The sequence below is a fragment of the Sus scrofa genome, chromosome 12 (genome assembly GCF_000003025.6).
Source record: "Sus scrofa isolate TJ Tabasco breed Duroc chromosome 12, Sscrofa11.1, whole genome shotgun sequence".
Lineage (NCBI taxonomy): Eukaryota > Metazoa > Chordata > Mammalia > Artiodactyla > Suidae > Sus > Sus scrofa.
The window spans coordinates 41049810-41077036 of record NC_010454.4 but is presented as its reverse complement, the minus strand read 5'-3'; the positions used below and the strand labels follow the sequence as shown (position 1 = coordinate 41077036).

The following is a 27227-nucleotide window of genomic DNA, read 5'->3' as shown; positions in this document are numbered from 1 at the left end:
GTGACACTTGGATTCAAAGGGGTGAGAACAGAACCCACCTCTTGATGGGAGAAAGTGAGAATTGCCTTGCAAAAGGGATAGATGGGGGCATGGACGATTACAGTCAGCCTTACAGTCAAACTACCAAAACCTCAACTAGTCTTTTCTACACACTAAGTATCTGATATTGATACTGCTCCCCCTTCATCCCTGAATCTGACCTGATGAACGAAGTGACAATTCATTTTATCATTGTAAAATGTAGTTCTGAAAATGTTGTTAAACTGCAGTCAAGATGTGCTAAAATTAAAGGGCAAGTTGGGATTTTAATTTAACAGCCTAAGAAATTTAAAAAAACTGATGTTTTGACTTCAGGAAAAAAAATGATAACCTTAGTAACTAGGCAATATTAATGTGCACAATTAAGAGGAAATTATACTGCTTAAGAAGTTTTTAAATTTTTTATTTACTTAGAGCCTATATTATTTGATAAACTATCAGAAATAGTTTTATTCAAAGAGTAAACACCCATGAGCCTTTAAAATGAACCATTTATTAAATCAGACTGTTATTCTTAACAGTTATGTAAGTTACATGGTTTATGTCAAGAGTATTTCACATGGAAATTTTTTAAACTCTTATAGGCAAGCAAAATTGTACCACACAATATATAAGTAGGAAGGGGACTGCTAAACATTCAAATAAGGCAAGTATTTAAAAACAATAAAACAGTAATTAAAAAAAATTCAAGCATTCCTTTAAGAGAATTCAATACTACAAGCTAAATGTACTTTCTGTGTGTATTCATATAATCAAGGCAGTGTTTCTTCTTTTAAAACGTCAGGAAATGGAATAAGGCTCATTAATAGATACAGCTGCCCTCAAGATTTTTAATCTCAGTTGCTTTCTTTAAATTAAAATTCACAAAGTGCACAATTAAGATATATCAAAAAACTGAATCTGCTACTCTAACAACAGCTGTCCATGCTTAATACTTAGTGGTTTATTTGACCAAATTATGTCTTTTCAGGGAAAAAAATAAAAAGATAAGCCACTGTAAAACATTTAGTTTGAAATGTATGCTAGTAATTTCCTTAGAAATCAAAAATTATGGAGGAAAAGGGTTATTTACCTTAAGGAAAAGAAAGCAAAACACTGGAATGACCAAACATTTTCAAAGAACAAGCACCACAAAGGACATTTGCATTCAGTTTTGTAATATTTATCAATGCATTTTTTTCTTACTCCAACCAATCTACTTCATCAAATTCTGAATCATCTTCTGAATCACTATATTCCACAGCAATACGGCGAGACAGGATGGTGGCAACGTCATTTTCAATGCGTTCATGTTTAGCTTCCTGTTCACGCTGTTCTTCAACTTTTCGTAGCTGAATACCTGATATTGTAAATCCAAACCATTCATTGTAAACCAAAATGCCAGATATTATTAGGTATTATTAATCTAATAAAATAAAATACACATGAGAAATACTAACAGGAAAATAAAGCACAATCTATTAAGAATTTAAAGGAATCATATTTAGACAGATGTTAATTCTTTTTATTATGTTATCACCTGTGATATCATTTGGTGAAACCTACCACATATCCCAGGAGAAGTTTATGGTTATCTAGTCACTATGGTCTTTCTATGTTTCCCTACTCACCATCTCCTAGAGTTAACCAAGGTGACATATTTCTTTTTTTTGTTACCTCTATGGTCAAATAAATTAAACACTGATAAACATATTTTCTATGGCTTTATCTCCTCAGTATTGAGAGAAAGGCACTATTATTGATTCTATACTGTCAGTGCCTGGCATACAGTAGGTGTTTAGGAAATGTTGGCTGAATAAATTAGTGAATATAACAGGTCTTTCCTTTGTTACTAAGGGAGAAACCTTAATCCTTTAAAGGCACTGGTAAGCAAGTATCACTTGTACACCAAATGGTGTTCAGCCTTAACACTGAAAAAGATATCGTCTTTAAAGGAGTTAATATACATATTAAATATAATGTGTAAAGTTTAACTTAAAATTTCCTATAACATTTAAGTCTGATACTTTTGAATTTCTCATTCATCCAATAAACAATTTAAGAAGCCCTACTAAGTATGAAAATAAAACAATTAATATATTTTCTTGAAAATGACTTAAAATATAAATTGAACATAGTTTTTATTTTATAAGACCATTTGTGCAAAAACATGATCATCTAAAATTTTATAAATGAAGAAAACATTACTGTCTCAAATATTTAGAAAGTTTCTAATGCTACTATAGTAATGCCTTTAAGGGCTTCAGAGAAAATTACCTTTTCGTATTGCTTCCAGAAGTACACTCCTGGCGTCACTGATTACAGGTAGGGTTGACGGATGACGCTTTGGCTCAGAAGCAGGTATAACTTGTGATGGAGGAGATGGAGGCATTAATGGAACATGGGGACCTGGGGCAGTAGATGGAGTTGGATGTAGCCCAGAGGGAGGATGAGCAAGAGCTGCAACTGTGACAGGTGAGGATGGTCGAATGCCAGGTGGAGGCAGAGGAGGCGGTGGTGGGGGTGGAGGCAGCCCCTGGACTTCTCCTTGTGGGAGTGGATGAACTGGTACAGTCTCGCATACTGGGGCGGCTCTAGCTACCGGTGGAGAGGGCTGAACTAGAGGAGGTGCAATTGGAGGAGGAGCTGGGTGAAGAACTCCAGGGGCAATCTGAAGAGGAGCTGGAGGTGGTGGTACTGCTGGAGCTTGCAAAGCAGTGGTTGGAGGTGGAGGTGGGGAGGTACTGGTGGGGGAGGAGTTGAAGTCATTGAAGCTCTTAAGGAAGAAGTTGACAAGGCAGATGGAAGAGGTGGTGGAGGAGGTGGGGGTAGGGCTCACAAACACAGGTGTCCTGCCTGTAGCTGGTGACTGAGGACGATTTTCTATCAAACCTGTAGCAGAACTGAAATGATAAAGAGACCCTAGCAAGTTATTTAAAGAGACAAAAATAACCACACAAAATATAAATGGCTATCAGGAATTATACCAAAGTCATGTAATGACACGTTCTCATAAATTAAAAATTCTTCATCAGTATTTAGAATGAAACGAGAATTAAAAGGATAGTATTAAGAAAATTAATATGTGGTGCTTTGATTTGTAATATTCTATGGTCTCATCCTCTCATGCAACTTTCATATCCACTCAAGCATTTCTGCTTAGTCTGATAAACAAAATGCTCAACTTTACACTGTGATATGACTCTTTGTAATGACTCAACATTTATCATATTACATTTGTAGCAATACCTGTGGCCAAAACAATAACTGTACTTATACTGAAGCTATCAAGACCCATCATATGTCATTTCAGTTAGATCAATGCAACTAATTATAAACGACAAAAGGAAATTTATGGACCTCTTCCTTCCTGAGGATGGAACATCAAATGAGTCAGTGATACAAGACTGATTTTTTTTAACTGAAAATTATAAAGCTGATATCTATTTAAAAAATTTATAATATGGGTAACAATTGACAATATTAAACTTCAAAATAGCTTTACTGAAAGATTATTATGAGTAATTGCATATTTGATCTCAAATTCTTAAAGTATTTCCCCTAATGTCGAATTAACATTTATAATCACATCTTTGGTTCCCACCATCTTTTAGTCCCTAACCACATTTCAAAAATCCTTAATTTTTATTAATATATTGTACATCATGTGCTTGATAACAAAGCTATAATAAAAAACATCTTAATATTTAAATTATTATTGGCTAAATTTTCCCAAAAGAATATGTCAGCTTTTATTGGAAGCTGGCAAATTATGTCCCAAAGGCCAAATCTGACCCACTCTGTTTTTTGTAAATAAAGTTTTGTTGAAACTCAAACATATGCATTTATTTATGTAGAGTCCACACCTGCTTTCATGCAACCATGGCAGAGTTGAATATTTGTGACAAAGCCCAGCTGATCACAAAGCCTAAAATATTTACTATATGGGCCTTTAAAGAAAAAGGTTAACAACACCTGAGATAAAACATCATGCGCTCGTCCCGACATACCTGATACAGGTGGGTATGGGTTTTGCATCTCCTGCTCCATGCATTGGTGGAGGTGGAGGTGGTTCATGTGGTCTGACCAAGACCCTTTCCTCAGCTCTAGTCAGAAGCTCACTCATCTGACTAAATGGCAAGGCAGAAAGTGAATAAGATCCATCCATATGATCCACATATGTCTGAGGTCTAAAAAAAATATATATATATATAATATCAGTGTATTCTTCTTGAATTACTGGTGAAGTAAAGTGTTCTACATGATATATTTAAGGTTTATCCTTTGAATGCCAATATTTTAACCCCTTTTAAGAAACTTCTTTCACAAATTCATTACTTTCAGCCTGTTTTTTAAACACAAAATTCTGCTTAAAATGCAACCTTTCCTTGCTGATTCAGGTTATTATGATGACCTTCGGTTGTTTTATTATTTCATAGTATAATACTAATTCAATTCACAGGGTGAAAGTATTACATTTATAATCTTATGAACAAGAAAATAACTTCTATCACATTGTGTTCAAAGCTATCTGCCTCTATTTAATTTTTTTCTTTACGATAAGATAATAATGACAAAGAGCTAGAATAGGAAAAATGGAATTTTCTACCACCAGGACATTCTATTGCTCTCTTAAACCTAAATGACTTCCAAATGTCTGGAATGTCCCCTGTGCCCAAGGGAGAAAGACCTCCCTGATATTCGTAGCAGAGATTGCTAACTACACTGCTTTTGTCTCTTTGCTATTTTCAAAGGTGCTAGGGTACTCAGAAAATAGCTAACATAATAACATGTGATATATTTTTGCATATATCAGATTTAAGCAAAATTTTAGATACTTTGAGAATGTAAAGACTTATAATTATTTACTGCTCTAGTGCATGCTGGGGACAAAGCTGGATTTAAAAGATGTGCCACAAAGCAAGTTAGAAATTATTATATGTACACTACTGAGTCAGCTAAATACCTCAATCACTTAACAGTTATTAGAAGTAAATGTTTATCTATAGATTATTAATTTTAAAAAATCAATTATTTCAGTTTCTGTTAGTACCGCATATAGAGAATATCTTTTATGTATATTACTCCTAAAATAGGCTAAGATATTCAACACTTATGGCCCAATAATTTACATGTATTATACAAAAGAAAATTTTTCCCATTCAAAATTAATAACTATAAAATATATACTAATAACTATAATCAACTGTATACAAATTTCTTCACAGAGAGATGATACTGTTTGTTAGGATTGCATGTTAGTTAGATAGGGCCCCCAACCACTGAGAAAGAAAAGAACCTCTTATATATTTCTGCAAAAAGGAATGACTAATTTTGTTTGAAAGTCCTGATACATCTGAGGTGGGAGATGAGGCACAGAAAGGAAGTCAGGGGAAAGAAAAAGGAACAAAATACACTCCTTTTCAATTCCTATTTCATATGTACTGAATCAATAATACTTAAAAAAATTCCATACCCCAATACTTTATTATGAAATTCTAGCAGACTCTGCCTGAACTGAGAGGGAGTTGAGACTTCATGTGAAAGCTAGAACAACACTGAAGTTCATCTATTCTAACCACTCTTTCTATAGATGACAAAACTACAGTCCAGTTTTGTCATCTACAGAATAACCTGCCCAAAAATCAGACTTCAGTAGGGTCTGAGTGGTCGGTTTCAAAATCATCTCAATACTTATAGAATAGGGTCTGTCAATTCAACAGTTCAGGACTTAAGACTTAGAGATATGGATACTAGAAATAAAGCCAGTGTTTTATCATTAATTCTGTTAAAAAACAAAAAAAAGAAAAGAAACCTTGTTTCAAAATGAGAGGCTGGGCCATTAGCAACTTCAATATGCTTATGTAAGAGATTAGCATCATCTTCAGCGAGCTCTGGACCTTGGGCCAGCTTCTGCCATTCTCTCCGCCTGTCATGAGGTGCTCTTGGCACTTTTTCTGGTTCATGAGGACGATCTAGATTTTTCTGCTATAACAGATGTATTGAAACAAAGCCAAATGCTGAAGTGCTAAGTCTTTAAAAAGAAGTTATAACAATCAAAATAGAATTCTAATATCAACATTGAGAGACAATGTCATCATAATACAGTAAAAGTAACACAGAAATTTGATTTATGCATTCAGAATTAAATATTAGCTAGTTTGTAACCCCAATTTCTCATTTTTTTAAAACCTCTAATTGGGGCTGATGTACAAGCTATAAATAGTATGTCTAAGTACAAACTCTTGAGGTCATTAAGTCCCTTCAGATTAAAAAAGATTAATCAACTCTTCTCCCACATCTATTAGTTTTTGCTACAATGAGTGAAATTTCTACCATTAATGGCACTGTCTACCTCTAGCCAAAACCTGAAAATTTACTAAGGTTATGTTATCTGAAACCTGACTATTTAGTTAGAAAAAAAATCCAATTATCTAATTGAACCATAATAATTGTGTCACTCGGAGTTCCCATCACGGCACAGAGGAAACGAATCAGACTAGGAACCATGAGATTGCAGGTTCAATCCCTGGCCTTGCTCAGTGGGTTAAGAATCCGGTGTTGCTGTGAGCTGTGGTGTGGACTGCAGACGCGGCTCGGATCTGGTGTTGCTTTGGCTGTGGCATAGGCCATCAGCTGTAGCTCCAATTAGACCCTTAGCCTGGGAATCTCTGTATGCTGCGGGTGCAGCCCTAAAAAGACAAAATAAATAAATAAATAATTGTGTCACTCAACAGAAAATTAGGGTATTTGAAAAATTAAACAAAAAGTAATTCAAACTGTGGGAGAAAAAGCATAGAAAATATAGGGTAGGTATAATGAAGTCAAATGCCAAAGAAGCCAAGCAGGTAGCATGCAAAAATGAAGAGAGGAGTCAGATATAAGATGAGGCCTGAAGTGAACTAATAAACTGGCATATCCATCTGAGACATGCCAGTTCAAAAATATTAAAACCACTGTGTTTGTCAAACAAAACACTGCTTTGCAGGCAGAGTCTGGGCTACCAGTCACCAGTTTGCAAACTCTGGCTACAACACTAGTACATTGTCTGGTGTAGAAAATAATTACTTGTAGGCATTATGGGGAAGAGCAGGGAGAGCGGAGATGGCCAAAGGAGAAACAGGAATAATAAAGATAAATTTTGCTATCTTCATAAATCTGCCTAAATCCAGCTTTGCTCCCTCCTTCTAGTTATCATTACTAGTTATCTAGTTATCATTAATATGGAATAAAACAGATCCAAGTGAATTTTATTAAAAAGCATAAAATGACAACACAGTAAACAGATAATAGGAATTTTGTGAGAATGTAATAACCCTTCTAGAACATTTGGGATACGCCCTGTAGTCAAAAAATATTAACTGAATCTACAACATGTGCAAAATATTCCTTTGTTCCTTTCTAGCAGAATATCCTTCACTTTCCTTGTCCACTTAATTTTCATTTGTTCTTCGAGACTCATTATAAGCTTTGTTTAAGTGTTTATTAGCCTTGTCCTCCGTCTAAAGCAGGTGCTATTCTGCGCTATCCAAACCCTCCATGCATACATACCTCTGTTAGGGCACTTGCAACACCATATTATAATATCCTAATTGCTCATTTGCTCCCCATCGGACTATGTGTGATCTTTTGGTGTAGTTTATAAAAGGCTTCATTATTTAACTATATGAACCAAATTAAACTGTTCAAAGTACAGAATTAATAAATTTCCATATATGCAACAAAACACAATACATGAAAACTAACTTCAATTTTTTGTATTTCTTGTAATACCTTCTGCTTCCTCTTTTCTTTCCTCTTATCCTCTGTATCTTGTAACATTTTTTCTTTCCACAGATCAAAGAAATATGAAGGATTGGTATAAAACTTCAAACCTTCTTTACCATCATCTCTGAAATTTAAAATATCAATTAAAATAAATACAAAATCAATTAAAATGCATTAGTAAAACAGGTAATCAGAATAGAAATAATTTCACTAAAGTCGTTTCCTTTTACATTAACAAAATATAGCATGTGTAAAAACGTTGGCAAAATAAATCAGAGTATGTACCAATAGAACATTTCTCATAAATGAGACAGGAAACTAAGGAAAATGGAAAACCAGAAGTTTTTCAGAGTTGGTATTAATAATTTAAAGCACACCTGGACAGGAGTTCCCTCATGGCTCAGCAGGTTAAGGATCTGGTGTTGTCACTGCTATGGCATGGGTTTGATCCTTGCCCCAGGAACTTCTACATGCTACAGGTGTGGCCATAATAAATAAATAAAGTACACCTGGACAATTTCATCCCTAATTGTTGCTTAATACCAAGTTTTCTAGAAGCCCTATGGGAAATTCCAATAATTACAAATGATCTGCCAAAGATAAATGCCTGAAAGGACAATAAGATCATTTAGAACAGAGAAACTATCCAGGATTTTTGCCAATATTTTTACTTACTTATCATTTAACCAAATCCAAAAAATACCACCAAATAGTCATTTTAATAGTAAGAGTTACAGCCAATGACTTGAATACTAACAAATAATTTCAAATAACTATCCAAATATCATTTTATTGAGGACTGGTGTTATTCTTCTTAAATTACCCATTTAACAATTCATGTACAAGACTCCACAGAATGGCTGAATGGTAAATGCTAATGCTAAAACAATTTAAACAGAAACTACATATTCATTATACAAAAATTTAATGCATATAAATCAAAAGTAGACAAGAACAAGAAAAAGCATTTATTTTATTAATGCGATGGGATTTTAAACTCTATTTTTTCTTTCCCCTATAATTAGAAAATTAAATTAAAAAGACAATAACAACTACTTGTCCCTTCATATTAATGTCTGACATTGGCTTTTTTAAAAAAACGCCTGTCAAAACAACTCCTTTCATAAGCCTTGTCTTTTGTATGTTAGAACCTTGGGAACTCACCCTAGTGAATAAAGAGAAAGTCTTCTAAAGTTCGTGGATTCTGCACCGGTCAGGAATCCAGTGAAATATAAATGTTTGAGACTTAGCATTTAAATGGAGACTGCTAGTTATTTGAATTTAAAGCCCGAGATAAATAATTGGCCTTTATATTTTTTAGCTTACTGACCTGTAAGGAGTGAGTATATTGAGAGGTGGAGGCTGTTCACAAACATCATATGTTTCTTGTAACGGAATGGGCAAAGTCTTGCGGTCAAAAAGCTGCTGATCTTGAATTGTAGAACTTCGGAAAGCTTTTCTCATTGTTATATCTTGCAAAGACACTAAAACAAAAATGCAAAATGTATTTTACTTTATTTTACTAAGATGATTTAACATAAGGACAAATTCATATACTGTATTTGTTTAAAAGTCAGTATGGCTCAGACAGTTGTGTGTGTAGCGGCTTATGAATTAAGAACCATACTTTAAATGCTCTATCACTATTTCCCAGATCACTTTGTACTTAGTTTTCCCAATCAGATGAGTTTTAATGCAACTTTTGATTTCCAAGATCAGAAGGTTCTAATGACATCTGAAGCATATTCTACATTTCCCATCAAACATACTTCTTTTCTCTACCTGCCATTCCCAGTCCCCACCAACATACATTCTCTTCTTTTTCTCTATAATCTTTTTTCCGTCTCCCTTTATTAATTCTACTCACCTTATACAACTGAAGGAATTAGTTATCAGTGGCATTCTGAGCTAAACACACTAGTTCTCTATGCTATCGAGACTGTATCATATGCATACTATAAATTAAACTTAATGTAAACAATGAAATTTTCAAGTACTGGGCAACCTGTATTAGTGTCTATTTCACTTATCTTTTATCGTGTACTATAAAGCTCTCCATTTAACCATAAGCTCTTGAAGACTGAGACTACCTTGCACATCAGTGTCTCTAGTAACTAGCACAGCCCTATCATATGAAGATTTAAAATAATTTACTCATTTTCTTTTGGACTGTGTAGCATGTTAAAATAAGAAATGTAACAAAATACTAGATTCTTAACCCAGTGATCTTCCGGTATTGAAAAATCAGGTGATTTCCTACATATTTAACATAGCTTTAAGTACAGATAAATGTTCTATACCATGAGAGGTCAGTATTATATAATCATAACAATTCTTAAATTATTTTTCTCCCTAAAATAATATCTCTTTCATCCTAACAAATAAAATTCACTCAACATTAATGTTTGGATCTATGAAATAAGTAGAACAATGAGGCTGGCTATGCAATAGCCACACCAGGATTGCATTCCCAGCGATTCCACTGCTACCTGACTTGTAATACATTTAAAAACACCAAAATAACATTCAAAGGAGAAGAGTTTATTCCCACTATGACTAAAAGGTAGCATGAGAGATATTTAATGAGTACGTACACTATGGTGCTAAATGCTTTCACAGATTTTTACTTAACCTTTACAATTTAATGATAGGAATTATTATTCCATTTTTAAACGTAAGAAAACAGATCTATCTGCCTTTGAGGCTAATCCCTTTGCCACAATGCCACGCACTGTTCCTTTGGCTCCTGTCAAAAGTGGTCTCTGTTTTCCGCAATCAAAATGGATTTCTTGCCACCTTCCTATCCTATCCCACTTATTAACTCTAAGTATGAAACCCAGTGTTTAATTTCCCAAAACTTTCTTGGTACAGGATATAAAGAACATGTAAAGTAATAAGCACTTTTCTATCTTCAGCTCCTCTCATTTATCATTTCTCTTACTTGTTAACAGACCACTACAACAAAGCCTCTTCCAGCTGCCAAGAGTGACATCTGATATCACTTAGTGTTATACAACACAGTAAGTCAGCACAGTATATTCGTAAACATAACTGAATTATACTTATAATTTGCTTAAAAATTCAGTTTTTTAACATTTTCTAAATTATATTGGTAGTTCTCACTGTTACTTACTATTTAATGATAATGTAAAAACCCAAAATGTTGATATTATACCCTATATTATTGCATATGTAATATTACTTTATTTGAACTTTCACTAAGTTAAAAAAGTCTAGGTTAAATAACTTGAAAATTCCTCTATCCAATATTCCCAAAACAATTTCAAATTAAGTAGTTCAACTTTTAGATTATGAATACTTCCCCAATGTTCCATGTAATTCTATAAGAAACTGAACAACTCTGATGATAGTTGTTGGCACACTAAGAATTTTTGTAACATTTAAATACATCTTAAATTATTTACTAGTATCTGTATTTTCATTTTCAATTTTAATGGGAATGCTAAAATATTGGTTAAAATTTAATAGTATTTTTAAACTATTAATTTTTATTTCTGTTACATAAAAGAACTGCCTTGTATTTCTATATTATCAGAGGAAATGTATTCATAACTTACATGTTAAAGTTATTTTAAAAAGAAAATTTGAATGCAAAAGACACATTAGAAAGTATGGCCACACCATACTACCCAAAGCAATCTACAGATTCAATGCAATCCCTATCAAATTACCCATGACAGTTTTCACAGAACTAGAACAAACAATCCAAACATTTATATGGAACCACAAAAGACCCAGAATCGCCAAAGCAATCCTGAGAAACAAAAATCAAGCAGGAGGCATAACTCTCCCAGACTTCAAGAAATACTACAAAGCCACAGTCATCAAGACAGTGTGGTACTGGTATCAAAACAGACAGACAGACCAATGGAACAGAATAGAGAATCCGGAAATAAACCCTGACACCTATGCTCAATGAATCTTTGACAAGGGAGGCAAGAACAGAAAATGGGAAAAAGAAAGTCTATTCAGCAAGCATTGCTGGGAAATCTGGACAGCTGCATGCAAAGCAATGAAACTAGAACACACCCTCACACCATGCACAAAAATAAACTCACAATGGCTGAAAGACTTAAATATACGACAGGACACCATCAAACTCCTAGAAGAGAACATAGGCAAAACACTCTCTGACATCAACATCATGAATATTTTCTCAGGTTAGTCTCCCAAAGCAATAGAAATTAGAGCAAAAATAAACCCATGGGACCTCATCAAACTGAAAAGCTTTCGCACAGCAAAGGAAACCCAAAAGAAAACAAAAAGACAACTTACTGAATGGGAGAAAATAGTTTCAAATGATGCAACCGACAAGGGCTTAATCTCTAGAATATATAAACAACTTATACAACCCAACAGCAAAAAAACCAATCAATCAATGGAAAAATGGGCAAAAGACCTGAATAGACTGTTCTCCAAGGAAGATATACAGATGGCCAACAATCACATGAAAAAATGCTCAACATCGCTGAGTATAAGAGAAATGCAAATCAAAACTACCATGAGATACCACCTCACACCAGTCAGAATGGCCATCATTAATAAATCCACAAATAACAAGTGCTGGAGGGGCTGTGGAGAAAAGGGAACCCTCCTGCACTGTTGGTGGGAATGTCAACTGATACAGCCACTATGGAGAACAGTTTGGAGATACCTTAGAAATCTATACATAGAACTTCCATATGACCCCACAATCCCACTCTTGGGCATCTATCCGGACAAAACTCTACTTAAAAGAGACACGTGCACCCGCATGTTCTTGCAGCACTATTCACAATAGCCAGACATGGAAACAATCCAAATATCCATCGACAGATGATTGGATTCGGAAGAGGTGGTATATATACACAATGGAATACTACTCAGCCATAAAAAAGAATGACATAATGCCATTTGCAGCAACATGGATGGAACTAGAGACTCTCATACTGAGTGAAATTAGCCAGAAAGACAAAGACAAATACCATATGATATCACTTATAACTGGAATCTAATATCCAGCACAAATGAACATCTCCTCAGAAGAGAAAATCATGGACTTGGAGAAGAGACTTGTGGCTGCTTGATGGGAGGGGGAGGGAGTGGGAGGGATCGGGAGCTTGGGCTTATTGGACACAACTTAGAATAGATTTACAAGGAGATCCTGATGAGTAGCATTGAGAACTATGTCTAGATACTCATGTTGCAACAGAAGAAAGGGTGGGGGAAAAAATGTAATTGTAATGTACACATGTAAGGATAACCTGACCCCGTTGCTGTACAGTGGGAAAATAAAAAGAAAAGAAAGTATGGCCACAAAACATTTTTAACATTAACAATGATTTTATTTCAAGAATTTCATGGGACTTCTTATTCTGACTCAGTGGGTTGAGGACCGGAAGTCTCTGTGAGGACGCAGGTTCAATCCCTGGCCTGGCTCAGTGGGCTAAGGATCCAGCATTGCTGTGAGGGTGCAGATGCGGCTCAGATCCAGTATTGCTGTGGCTGTGGCACAGGCTCCAGTTGCAGCTCTGATTTGACCCCTGACCCGGGTACTTCCACAGGTGCGGCTGTAAAAAGAAAAAAAAGAACTTCATGAAGTATAACCAATATACAGAAAAATGTTTCAAAGGATAACAAGAAAAACATCCCACAGAATGGGAGAAAATCACTGCAACTCAGAGGATTTGGGATTTGGATCCCCAATATATATTGAATTCTCATAACTCAGTAATAAAAAGAAAAACAATCCCAATTAAAAATGAGAAAAGGATCTAAACAGATATTTCTCCAAAAAAGATACACAAATTGCCATTAAGTCACTTAAACCCTGGTTTTAAGTCCTAGCTCCACCACTTTCCTTCTTGATGACTTGTCTCTAAATGGCTTATTAGCAATGAAAAGATGATTGACATCATTAGTCATCAGGGAAATGCCAATACATTCCACAAAATGAAACAGTATTAAAAACGTTATGCTAAGAAATTAAAGAAGCCATTTATAAAAGATCATATATTGCATGACTCCAATTACATAATATAAATGTCCAGAATAGGCAAATCCATAGAGACATAAAGTAGGTTAGTCATTACTAGAGGCTGGGGAGAATGGGAGATGGGAAGTGAGTACTACTGGATATAGAGTTTCTTTTTAGGGTTAAGAAAATGTTCTAAAACTGATTGCAGTGAGAGTTGCATAACTGTGAAAATACTAAAAGCCATTGAATCATATACTTTAGATGAGTTAATTGTAGGGTGCATGAAATGTATCTCAATAAAGCTGTTTTTGTTTGTTTTAAGTATTGTCTTGTTTTTTTCTCATATCCAGACCTATGAGTTTCTATCTCTGCATGCAGTAGAAAGCTGGCATAGTAAGTTTTCACCTCTCCTTATTCAGGCATTAGGTTAAGTTAGAACAAGTTGGTTCAATAACTAAAACATCCATAATTATATTCTTTTTGCTTTTTCCAGTGATATCCTTCAATTTTTTTCAAGTTTAGATCTATTATATGACTTGCATTTATAATAAAAATATTATTCTACAAAAAAAAAATTTTTGGCCATACCCATGGCATGCTGAAGTTCCCATGCCAGGGATCAAACCTGTACCGCATCAGTGACCCAGGCCACAGTGGTGACAATCCCAGGTCCTTAACTTACTGAGCCACCAGGGAACTCCTACAAAAATACTTTTAAGACAGGGCTGTAAGAGATTCACACTAATTCTCTAAGTAGATAAGAGAAAATTATGTTATTAGTAGTTTCATTTCTTTTTGTTTAAAAAAAAAAAAAAGGAAGAGGCATTTGAGAAACATTACCATTCAATGTATCCTATCAAGGCCTGAAATGTGTTTTTTGTTTGTTTGTGTTGCTTTTTTAGGGCCATACCTGCAGCATATGGAAGTTCCGAGGCTAGGGGTCAAATTGGAGCTGTAGCTTCCAGCGTACACCACAGCCACAGCAATGCCAGATCTGAGCCACGTCTTTGACCTACCCATAGCTCATGGCAATGCTGGATCCTTAATCCACTGAGCAAGGACAGGGATCAAACCCATATCCTCATGGATGCTAGTTGGATTTGTTAGTGCTGAGCCACAAGGGAACTCCAGGGCATGAAATGTTTTACCACTAAAGTTTCTATGATTATTACAGCCTGTAAAGTGTTTTTTAAAAAAAAAACAAAAAACAAAAAACTCTGATATCCCTAGTTTAGTATCTCAGTATATTTTTGTCCTATATACTAGCATTTTGGGTTGGTTTTTTTGGGGGGGGATATAGTTATTTAAAATGAGAAGTAACAACAGAACTAGAACAAAATTTTTAAATTTGTATGAAAACACAAAAGACCCTGAAATAGCCAAAGTAATCTTGAGAAAGAAAAATGGGAGGTGGAGTAATCAGGCTCCCTGACTTTAGACTATACTACAAAGCTAGTGTCATCAAAACAGTGTGGTAGTGGCATAGAAACAGCATAGAGATCAACAGAACAGGATAAAAAGCCCAGAAATAAACCCATGCACCTATGGTCAATTAATACAACAAAGGAGGCAAGAACATACACAATGGAGACAAAATAGTCTCTCCAATAAGTGGTGCTTGGACAACTACACATAAAAGAATGAAATTAAAACATTCTCTAACACCATATACAAAAATAAACTCAACATGGATTAAAGACCTAAGTAAATGTAAAACTGGATACTATGAAACTTCTAGAGGAAAACATAAGGAGAACACTCTTTGACATAAATTGCAGCAATATCTTTTGGGATCTGTCTCTTAGAGTAATGGAAATAAAAAGAAAAATAAACAAATGCGACCTAATTAAACTTAACAGCTTTTGCACAGCAATGGAAACCATAACAAAATGAAAAGACAACCTATACACTGGGAGAAAATATTTGCAAACAGTGCTACCTACAAGGGATTGATTTCCAAAATATACAAACAGCTCATACAACTCAAAATAAAAAAAAAACCTAGCAATTCCATCAAAAAATCGGCAGGAGGAGTTCCGGTCGTGGCGCAGTGGTTAACGAATCCGACTAGGAACCATGAGGTTGCGGGTTCGATCCCTGCCCTCGCTCAGTGGGTTAACGATCCGGCGTTGCCGTGAGCTGTGGTGTAGGTTGCAGACGCGGCTTGGATCCCGCGTTGCTGTGGCTCTGGCGTAGGCCGGTGGCTACAGCTCCGATTCAACCCTAGCACGGAACCTCCATATGCCGCGGGAGCGGCCCAAGAAATAGCAACAACAACAACAACAACAACAACAACAAAAAGACAAAAGACAAAAATGGGCAGGAGACCTAAACAGACATTTCTCCAAAGAAGATATATAGGTGGCCAAACAGCACATGAAAAGATGCTCAACATCATTAATTATTACAGAAGTGCAAATCAAAACTACAATGAGATATTACCTCATACCAGTCAGAATGTCCATCATCAAAAAGTCTACAAATAAAAAATGCTGGAAAGGGTGTGGAGAAAAAGAAACTCTCCAACATTGTTGGTGCGAATGTAAACTGGTGCAGCTACTATGGAGAACAGTATGAAGGTTCCTTTAAAAAACTAAAATTAGAGCTACTATGTGATACTGCAATCCCACTCCAAACATATATTTGGACAAAACTATAATTCAAAAAGATACATGCACCCCAAAGTGCACTGCAGCACTATTTACAATAGCCAGGACATGGAAGCAACCTAAATGTCTACTGACAGATGAACGGATAAAGAAGATTATATATTTAATGGAATATTAGCCATAAAAAAGAATGAAATAATGCCATTTACAGCAAATGGATGGACCCAGAGATTATTATACTAAGTGAAGTAAGTCAGACAAAGACAAGTATCATAAGATACCACTTACGTGTGGAATCTAAAAAGAAAAAGATACAAATGAACTTATTTACAAAACATAAACAGACTCACAGACACAGAAAACAAATTGATGACTACTCAAGAAGAATGGGGATAAAGTGGGAGGTTGGGATTAACATAGGTATAAAATAGATAATCACCAAGAACCTACTGTATAGCACAGGGAACTATACTCAATATTTTGTAATAACCTATAAAGGAAAAGAATCTGAAAAAGAATATATATATACACACATACATACATCAAACACACACATATATATATACAATGAATAAAAATAATGGTAATAATTATTTTAAAAGTTTATAAAAATGGGAGCTAACATTTAAATAATAAGGTCAGATTTTAGCAATTTAGCAATATATACACACAAAAGCATATTAAAAGGAACTGCATTCTTACAGAAGTAAACCTAAGAATTTCAGGACATTTTCAAATGATTTTTATTTCTAAGACAAAAGTATAAAAATAAATTATAAGGGAGAAAAGAAAGAAAATGGAGGAAAAGTCTGGTTGAAAAATTTACATCAAAAAATGAGGCGCTATTAGCATACAAAAAGAAGAGGTAAATAAGGAAAAAAAGAGTAGAAAACCCAAGAGACTCATACTAATGGCATTTATAGATAATCCACTGATCTACTAGAGCACGTACTGCATGGTTAAATTCGTATTTTGTGTGTTTGTGTGTATATACTTATTTCTTTGATTAATATTAAGTACATTTCCCCCATTACTGTTTTTTTTTAACAAATTCATGTTTAATATTGTTCTTACATTCATCCCTCTTAACCTAAAACATACATGTGAAAGAAAACACAATAGGAATAAACTTACATTCTTCTTCTTTAGGATCAAGCTGTGTAACACTAACAGATAAACGGTCCACACGTTCTTGTAATGAGTTAACTCTGAAGGAAAAACTATGTGCTTCATTGAATAATTCTCCAAAAATATCTTCAGCATATTTACCTAAGCAAAAATGAAGCATATATCATAAAATTTAATGTGATCAGAGATAAATGTCAAAATTTTAACATTTTACAGTGCTGTCTCAATGAATTTGGCATTATTTGAAACCAGTTTTAACTTTAAACCCTAAATTAACCCAACTGTGATAGAGTGGGAAAAAACCACACACCCTGGGTAATACCTTTTTTTAAAATTTTTGTATATATTCTTTTTTAAATTAAAGTACAATTGATTTACAATGTTCCTTGAATTTCTGTTGTACAGCAAAGTGACCCAGTCATGGAAATAATGGTTTTAAATACTAGTTCTACCATTTTCTGGTAGGTGACTTGTGTCTAAAATGGAAATACTCTCCTGTTTTATCCAGGGGATACTTTAAATTTTCTCTCATTCTATTTTTTCTTTTTCTTTCTTTCTTTTTAGGGCCTCATCTGAAGCATATCAAAGTTCCCTGTCTAGGGGTCGAAAAGCAGCTGTAGCTGCAGGCCTATGCCACAGCTACATGGATCAGAAACCCACTGAGCAAGGCCAGGGATTGAACCTGCATCCTCAGAGACACTGTGTTGGGCTCCCAACCCACTGAGCCACAATGGGAAGTTCACCTCATTCTAGTTTCTTTCTCTCTTTTTTTTTTCTTTAGAGCCACACCCGCAGCACATGGAGTTCCCAGGCTCAGGGTCCAATTGGAGTTGTAGCCGCTGGCCTACACCAGAGCCATAGCAACGCGGGATCCAAGCTGCGTCTGTGACCTATGCCACAGCTCACAGCAACGCCAGATCCTTAACCCACTGAGCGAGGCCAGGGATTCAACCCGCAACCTTTCTGGTTCCTAGGCAGATTCGCTAACCCCTGAGCCACAATGGGAACTCATTCTAATTTCTTAAAAATCATAAATATAAAATCACTGTATTCCTCTAGTCATGCAAATTTTCATTCCATTACTGTAAAGAATAAGACAAAATAATCCCATTCTAAAAAGATTTCTAGTAAATTTTTGGTCTTTTTGTCTTTTCTAGGGTTGCACATGTGGCATATGGAGATTCCCAGGCTAGGGGTCTCATCAGAGCTGTAGCCCTCTGGCCTACTCCAGAACCACAGCAATGTGGGATCTGAGCCACGTCTGCAACCTACAGCACAGCTCATGGTAATGCCGGATCCTTAACCCACTGAGCTAGGCCAGGGATCAAACAGGCAACCTCATGGTTCCTAGTCGGATTCGTTAACCACTGAGCCGTGAAGGGAACTCCTCTAGTAAATCCTTTTACTAGAAATTTCTATCTAGTAAATAAGTCAGGTAGAAGTTTTAGATGACTTATAATTAAAAAAGGTTCAAGTGTATTTAGAACATATAAAGAAATGAATACTCACAATATAGAGATGAGCCAATCACTATCTGTATCTTTGAATTTAAAAAATTGATGGTCTTCCTAAATCAAGACATTTTAGACACAAGCATTCTAAGTTAAATGTAGCTCAACAGTAAGCTTTTAGAGACAGTTCCTGTAACAGAATACTAAATACTAATAAAATAAATCCATTAATCTTACCAGTTTACATTTCAACAATGCTGTCTTTTTTCAAAGCACTTCAATATATTATCAGTTAAATCAACAAACATTTACTGAGGCCTCAGCCTGTACCTGGTAGGTATATTTCCTACTGAAGAAACCAAAAAATAAAGCATAAAATTCCTGTTCTAAAATATTTTATAATCTTTAGGGAAAAAAATTAGAATTTAATATCTTTATAATAAATCAAGAGAAAAGGATAATTTTGTACATTTTCATTCAATTACATGCATTCTCTAAACCAGAATGGCTGAGGATGTCTTACTTGCCAGACAATGTAGCAGATGCTAGATATAAAAATGACTGAAAGAAGGTCTCTGACACTGATAATTTTTTTTTCTTTTTTGGACCACACCCTTGGTATATGGAAGTTCCAAGGGTAGGGGTCTACTTGGAGCTGCAGCTGCCGGCCTATACAACAGCTGCAGCAATGCCAGATCTGAGCCATGTCTGCAACCTACACCACAGCTCGCAGCAATGCCAAATCCTTCAACCCACTGAGTAAGGCCAGGGATCGAACCCTCATAGATACAGTTGGATTCTTAACCTGCTGAGCCACAGTGGGAACTCCTGACACTGATGATTTTTGAACAGAGGGAGAAACAAACGTTTAAATAAACATGAAAACCGATTTAATAAACAAATCCAAATCTTTGTTCCATTCACTTTGAGGCCTTGGCATCAATTTCCTCACCTGTAAAATAGGAATAAAGATATCTCCTTCAAAAAAAAAATTATAAGAAAAGAAGACCAAAAGCAGAGGGGTTGGTGGTAGAGTACCTGATACAGGATAGGAGCTCAACAGACAACTCTTATTATAAAATGAGGTAAGAGCCACAGAGCACAAAGAAAGAAGCACCACATTTGGGAGTGAGATGGTATCAGAGACACTTCCAGAGTTCCTCCCGCAGATTAAGAGAAGCATCCCAGGTAGAAGAAAAGGCAAGTATAAAGTTTTTCATTTATTCATCAAATGTTAGGGATAAAGAGATGGAAGAATTTTATCCCTATAAGAACTCAGTTTAATATTCAGATCTTTAACTTATGATCTGTACATCACTTGAAATTATAAGCAGATTCTTTATGCATTTGCATTTTTCTGGAAAGAGGGCCTATAGTTTCTTGGGTTTTAACAGATTTTTTAAAAAGATTCTACACTTTCCCACCTCAGCTTTAAGTGACAAAACACTTCAGTGAATAAGATGAACACCCCATCTGTTCTCTTTTCATATCCCTTACTTTCCAAGTCTACCTCCTCCTTCCCTCCCAGAGTGAGTGAAAGGAATTTTGCAATGTGAAACTAATTGTGTTATGTACCTGTATTTCAACTAACCTTACATTATACTATGTCTTTACTCAAGAATCTATGAAATTTCATTATCTCTGATGTTAAAACCTAAATCCTCTCATCTAACATTGTTCTCTATAACCAAATTCCACCATACATATCCAATGTCATTTGCCCCTTTAATCCCCCTTTAATATTTATAATATTAAATGCCCCTTTAATATATTTTATTATAAATAAATATATTAATATATTTTATTATAAATATATTAATATTTTATTATAAATATGATTATAATAAAGATATATTTATTTTTGCCTCCTTTCATTTGGCTACTTCTTCATGCAAGTTGAAATGCCTTCTTCTCCATCTTCCAAATTCTTTTGTTCCTTCAAGGCCCAATTCAATTCAATTTCATTTGGCAAGACTCCTCTAATGACTTCACCTATACTTATCTCCATTTTCTCAGTTCCTGTAAACTAGAACTCGTGATTTTAATTATACACATGCTCACTATTTGAAACTCACAGAATGGTTTCAGTGTTCATCACATTAGACTCTTCAACTAAATGGCATATGTTCTTTTCGGATAAGAAACATGTACCTTCATCACATAGCAAAGTCTTCAGTGTTATCCACATTCATTGTCTATCTATTATGTAATGTCTTATCAAGCCGATCTATTTATTCACCCTCCTACCCATCTACTTTGCTATCTATCTGTCAAATTTTCTATGATTGAGCACAAGAAGTACAGTACACTCTATCAGCTCATCTTGGCAGCATGAACTATATTCATGAACTGACTATATTTAGCATTAGAAAGGCCCTGGGAAGAGAAAATGGTAAAAGATCTCTCAAGTAATTAGAGTCACAATGGTTGTTAAATACGCTAGCAATAAGATGGGGAAAAACTGGATATAACAGAAGAAATTTAAACAAAGTGAACTCGAGGTTTTCAGTAATTATTATAAAACAGAATTTTGTTCTACTAGGAAAAACAACTGAACTGGGATGTACATTTTTGCAAGGAAGAGGTCAGGATAATGTACAGCCCCAAGCCATGCTGAACCCTGAGGTTGACCTTCATTACCGTGTGCTATAGGATTCTGGTGTTAGCAATAGGACCAAGGTGAAAATCTCAATTACCTAGAACCATTTTGAATAGCCTAGTTCTCTAAGTGATTCAGAATTATTTAAGGCATTAACTATTATTTTAACTACTGAACCAATGTAAAACTACTGATGTAAAGTCAGATATAAAATCTACTCTAAGCTTCCCTGTCTTCTTAAAAAAATTTAAACATAATTTAAACTTTTCTTGAGGACTCATAGTCATGAACTGATTATGAGAAACAACTGCATTCAAATACATACGAATATTTGCTTTTAAATGGCCTCCTTCCAGTTTTTAATGTTGCTTTTTCCCTTTTTCCTTTGCTATAAACTACCTCTTTTGGTTGGCTCCAGTAATGCCTGCTTCTATTCCCTCCCTCCATATCTCCTCTTTTAATGCTCTGAAGCATAAATGTTTGGAAACATCATCAAACCTGTCTGAACTATCAAAGTAAAAGTAAACAAGTCTGAAAAAGGATCAATTGGTTATTTTAAGTGCATAGTCTTCAGTGCTTAGGCTTGTTTATTCTGGCTACCTAGAGGCCTTTTAAATTTAATTCTAGGTTCTCAACCATGTCAAGTGGGAAAGCTGCCAAAGAGCTTAATTTTAGGGAGGTAAACTATTGTTATACCTTGTAACAATATTTTATGCTTTTTTTTCTGAATCTCTAGGAACTGCTTAGAAAAAAGCCTCTGATTCCAAGTCTGAAGCATCTAAACATTTTTACAATGTATTTAATTTATTTCTATTTTCAGAGTTTGGCTGTGACATGACCATGTGCTTGCTGACGTATTGATTATATGGACTATATCAGACTTGAAAAAATTCCTTAAATTTTCACCTTTAGGCTATGTGAGAAATGGGTTAGTACTGCAAAACTGACACCCTTAATCATTACATTAGTTCTAAATTCTATATTCAAAATATACCTAAAACAAGATGCTTACATTAGGTCCATATTCATTTCAATTTAAAGAAATATTTTAACCAAATTTATTAGTAATTTCTGTGCTCTTAACATGTATTTTAATATTTACATACACATGCACCCATATACATGTAGTATATCTAAATTTCATATGAAGTTATGTTATGTTACATTTTAATAAACCCAATTAGTGCTAGCAAATGACTTTAAACAATATGGTTAATCATATATTAATAAACTTTCTAGGATTTCTGACTTGTCTCAAAAGTACACACCATACTGAATTTCTCAAGGAAGAAAAATATAAACAATATATTGTTAGTGATTCACTTCTAGTAACATAAAAAAAAAAACCCCACCAAATGGGACAAGAAATATACTTAAATTCAAACAAATAGCCTTTTAATTTACTTTTACAACCATTTCACACGCAATGTAGGAATTTAGTGCTCTCACCAAGAACATTCTAACATAAATTTTCTTTTTGATCATCCTGTGGGATATTGAGTTCCTGGTCCAGGGATCAGATCCAAGCCACAATTGTAACTTATGCCAGATCCTTAATCCACTGTGCTGGGCTATGGATGGAACCTGTGTCCCAGGGTTCCAGAGACGAGGCCAATCCCATTGCGCCAAAGTGGGAACTCTTTAAATACAACTTTTTATGTTCTCTGGCTACATGTGTATGTCCCAATGCTCTCACTTGAAACAAATCAAGAGATTAACAACATCTTTTTACCTTGTGCTAAGTACTCAATTATAAAAAGAAAGGAGAAGAGTTAAAAGAAAAAGAAAAGAGGAGCCAATACTGCTTATAAAGTCAATCTACGTGGGTGGGTATGGCTGATAAATCTATGAGTACTTATATAAGATATCTAGGCCAAGAACATATTGTCTTATCTTTAAAATGAAATATAGTCTAATAAATGCTAATCAACTCAAAAAATAAACTGGATTTAAAAAAATTCTAACATTAAATTTAGAATAAATGGGAAATAATTCCTCAACCTAGCTCAATTCTGTAATCTTACAATGAAAACATACTGCCTCTCTTCTCCTCCCCTAACCTGCACCTTCAAAAGGCCTTTATTATCTAACTAACCTGCTTAACTTCTATATGCCAGAGTCCAGGTTTACTTGTTACTTTCATATCATGCTATAAATCAAGACACTTGACTGACATCCTAATGTCTTTTAGACAATTCACTTGACTAACCTAATCCTCAGCCTAATTCTACATCATTCACTTTTAGATATTTAAATAATATAAAAATATTTCCTTAGGCTACTAAGATATATACAAAGAGAAAGATATCCCAAAATACCAATAGCTGAAACCTTTAAAAAAGTAAACAGCAATTACAAGCAAGCAAAAGCACAATCCTAGCCTTTGCCTTTCATAGAACAAACCATATTTTATTCATTAATTTATTTTTCCTTTTTTAGCCACCCCACGGTATATGGAGGTCCTGGGCCAGGGATCAGATTGCAGCTGTAGTTGCGAACATCACACCTGCAGCAATGCTGGATCCTTTAACCCACTGTGCTGGGACAGGGATCGAACCAGTGTCCTGGTGCTGTCGAGATGCTGCCGATCCTGTTGCACCACAGCGGGAACTCCGATCAAACAATATTTCAAAAACAATCTCAGTCATTTTTATCCATAATGTGATTCTGTTCCTAAAGATTCTGTCCTTATTTCCCTTTCCCAGTGGAAACATGCAGGGGAAGAAGAAATGATTCTAAAACTCATTAATTTTATTTAAAATGATTATATTTTTCAAGATAATTTTGTGCTCTTGTCATCAAATATTCCCCACCCCAAAATTAGTCACAAGAATATCATCTTAATATCCTAAAGCATAACATTCTTGTTTGTATTATTTTTAATTGATATAAAAAGACTTACTCAGGCTACTTAGCTGTCTAATTATGTTTGCCAAAGAAATATTGGTCACACATTCCAGTTCATTCTTAATTCCTCTAGGCAGCGCTGTGTGGCACAAGTGCCTAGGATCGATGTTTCTTTTCACTAATGGCATCTTGAGATCAACCTCTGTGCCAGTTCACCTGTAGGAAATCAAACAATAAATTAATATTTTTCAATTTCAACCAACACAGAGACCTTATCTTTCACATTTAACAAGAAAATATTTGCTAGCATGAGACTAGTGAAAGCAGAGTCACCTGACTAAATATGTCAAAACTGATTTAACCCCTTTTTTACCTTCAGTTATTGGAATGTCAACATCATATCAAATAATTTTTCAAAAACTTACTTTCAATGTTTGTTGCTTCACAGTGAACTCAAAATCATAATCACCATTATTCTCCTAAAACCACTGATTTTACTTACTACAAGGGATTTTGTTCTACAGAGTTAGTATGAAAGGTCCTTTCTAAGGAAGTACCTAAGAGGATTAAAGAAGCTGCAAGAATAGTATCAAATTTGTATTTTCACATAAAATGTATCAGGCATTCAATAGCTCAGAAATCAAATATCCAGGTAGACCCACAACCGTAATCTCATCAAAACCAACCAAATCTTTATTTAACTGATCAAATAGTTCAAATTCTTTGAATTACAGTCAGTCCTCACCTCCCAGGTTTTCCCTATGCAGAAATTTCAGCTTCCACAGTTGAGTTAAATAAATACCAGTCTCCCAACAACATGGCTCCAATTTCACCTACCACAGTATACTAACTGTAACTACATAAATACAAACTCCTTTGCTGGCACTTCAGTTCATAAATCACTATGTTAATAAGAGATGCACATCATGATCAGTGACCAATCACATCACTGCTTTTAAGTCTGTTGGTGACAGGACACTTCTCATCTGTTACTCAGTTTGCCTACGGACAGCAAAGCATGTAGCTGGTTTACCTTCTTGCTTCCCAGTAATAAACTCATGTGAAATTTTACAAAATGGTAACTGAAAGAGGGAAATGGCCAACAAAGATAAAAGTGTAGCAAAGAAAAGAAAAATGGTTAACACTGGAGTGAAATTCAAGTTGAATGTAAGTGGAATAGCAGAAGAAACAATTAATTGTGGGAATGCGGCCACTGCACTGTTTGAGAGACACTAGGTATGCAGTCAGAGGAATTTAGTGAAATTATTGACATAAATGAGGAAAGAAGTTGTGACAAAAAGGAAGATGTCTCAGAAGAAGTGGCAATAGCAAAAAACAACTTCACAATAAAGGAATTCTTGGAGATATTTCATGACATTGCAAGTGCAAAGGATAAAATGTTAGAAGCTGATCCAAATTTAGTAGAAAAGATTAAGACAATTTGCTAAGGCACAGAAAAGATGTATACTCTGCTCGCTCTGTTTTTCTAAGTTATACAAGAAGGCAAAGCACTGCTCAAACTATTCTTGGTAGGTTTTTTACAAAGAAATAAAGCACTATAATTCTAATTGTTTCTAATGTTTCATAATAAATGGCACTAAATTGTTAGTTTTAGTATTTATTTCATTTCCCTATACATGGCACTAAATTGTTTTAGCGTTTATTTCATTTCCCTATACATTTATAACTGACACATGACAGTTTTATGTTTTGACTGTATTTTTTTTCCCACTGATTAAGATCATTTCATAAAGTTTTAGCTTGTATACTTATTTTTTGGGTCCCATACTACCATACAGAGTGAGCACCGCTTGTACTTACCTATTGGTAAACAATGGTTATTGAAGGAAGACATTTATTATTTACTGAATTTTAATCATTGCCAAATGGAAGCTTAGGATAAATCTAATTACATTTAAGTGTTATTATCAACATGCTTTAAAAACAAACTTTTGCATGAAATCCTCTGACCTGTTTATTCAGCATTCTTTCCACATTTTTAAATCTTTTTGAGTAAAATATGAAAGACATAGAAAAGATATACAAAATTGCACACACAGCTCAATAATTTGAGCAAACTTGTAAGCTAATGTAAAGAAATAAAACATTGCCTGGTCTTAATAAACAAAACACTTTGGTCTCCTCCCCAACCACCCTTGCTTCCTTCCTCCTTAAGTTAACCATTATTATGACTCTTACAATACACATTTTCTTTTTTTTTTATACTTAAACATCTTAAGCAGGTAACTCTAAACACTATACTTTTTATTGATTTTCAAAGTTCATATAAATAAACGTTATTTATTATTGTCTTGCCCTTTTCAATCAACATTATATTTGTAACATTCATCCACGTTGCTTTGAGTATATTTTCAAAGCTGTATGATAGTCCACTGTATAACCACAATTTATTTACCCATTCTAATGCTGATATATGTACACGTGTTGTTTTTAGTTTGAAGTTATTATGAATACCACTACCATGAACATTCATGTATAAGTGTCTTGGTGTACACATTTCTGTTGGAAATATACTTAAGGAGAACAGCTAGGTGAAGGATATGCACAGCTTGAACTTTAGGAGATGATGTCAAACTGTTCCAAAAGTGACTGTACAAATGTATTTACTCCTTTCAGCAGTCTAAGAGGCTAATGCTGCTCCACATCTTCACAACACTTGATACTGTGTATTTCTTTTCTTTTTGTGCTATTTCTTGGGCCGCTCGCTCCTGCGGCATATGGAGGTTCCCAGGCTAGGGGTTGAATCGGAGCTGTAGCCACCGGCCTACGCCAGAGCCACAGCAACGCAGGATCCGAGCCGCGTCTGCAAC

At 34.8% G+C, this 27227-nt stretch overlaps 1 protein-coding gene across 1 annotated transcript; it reads right to left on the bottom strand.

Moving 5' to 3' along the window:
- On the bottom strand, window positions 513–27094 carry LOC110256054 (wiskott-Aldrich syndrome protein family member 1-like). The gene is given in 10 exon segments (XM_021067439.1): window positions 513–1378; window positions 2296–2757; window positions 2760–2848; window positions 2850–2921; window positions 4029–4208; window positions 5834–6006; window positions 7792–7909; window positions 9116–9269; window positions 17506–17640; window positions 24452–27094. Coding segments are annotated over 10 exon segments (1674 nt in total). The 5' UTR covers window positions 24585–27094; the 3' UTR covers window positions 513–1220.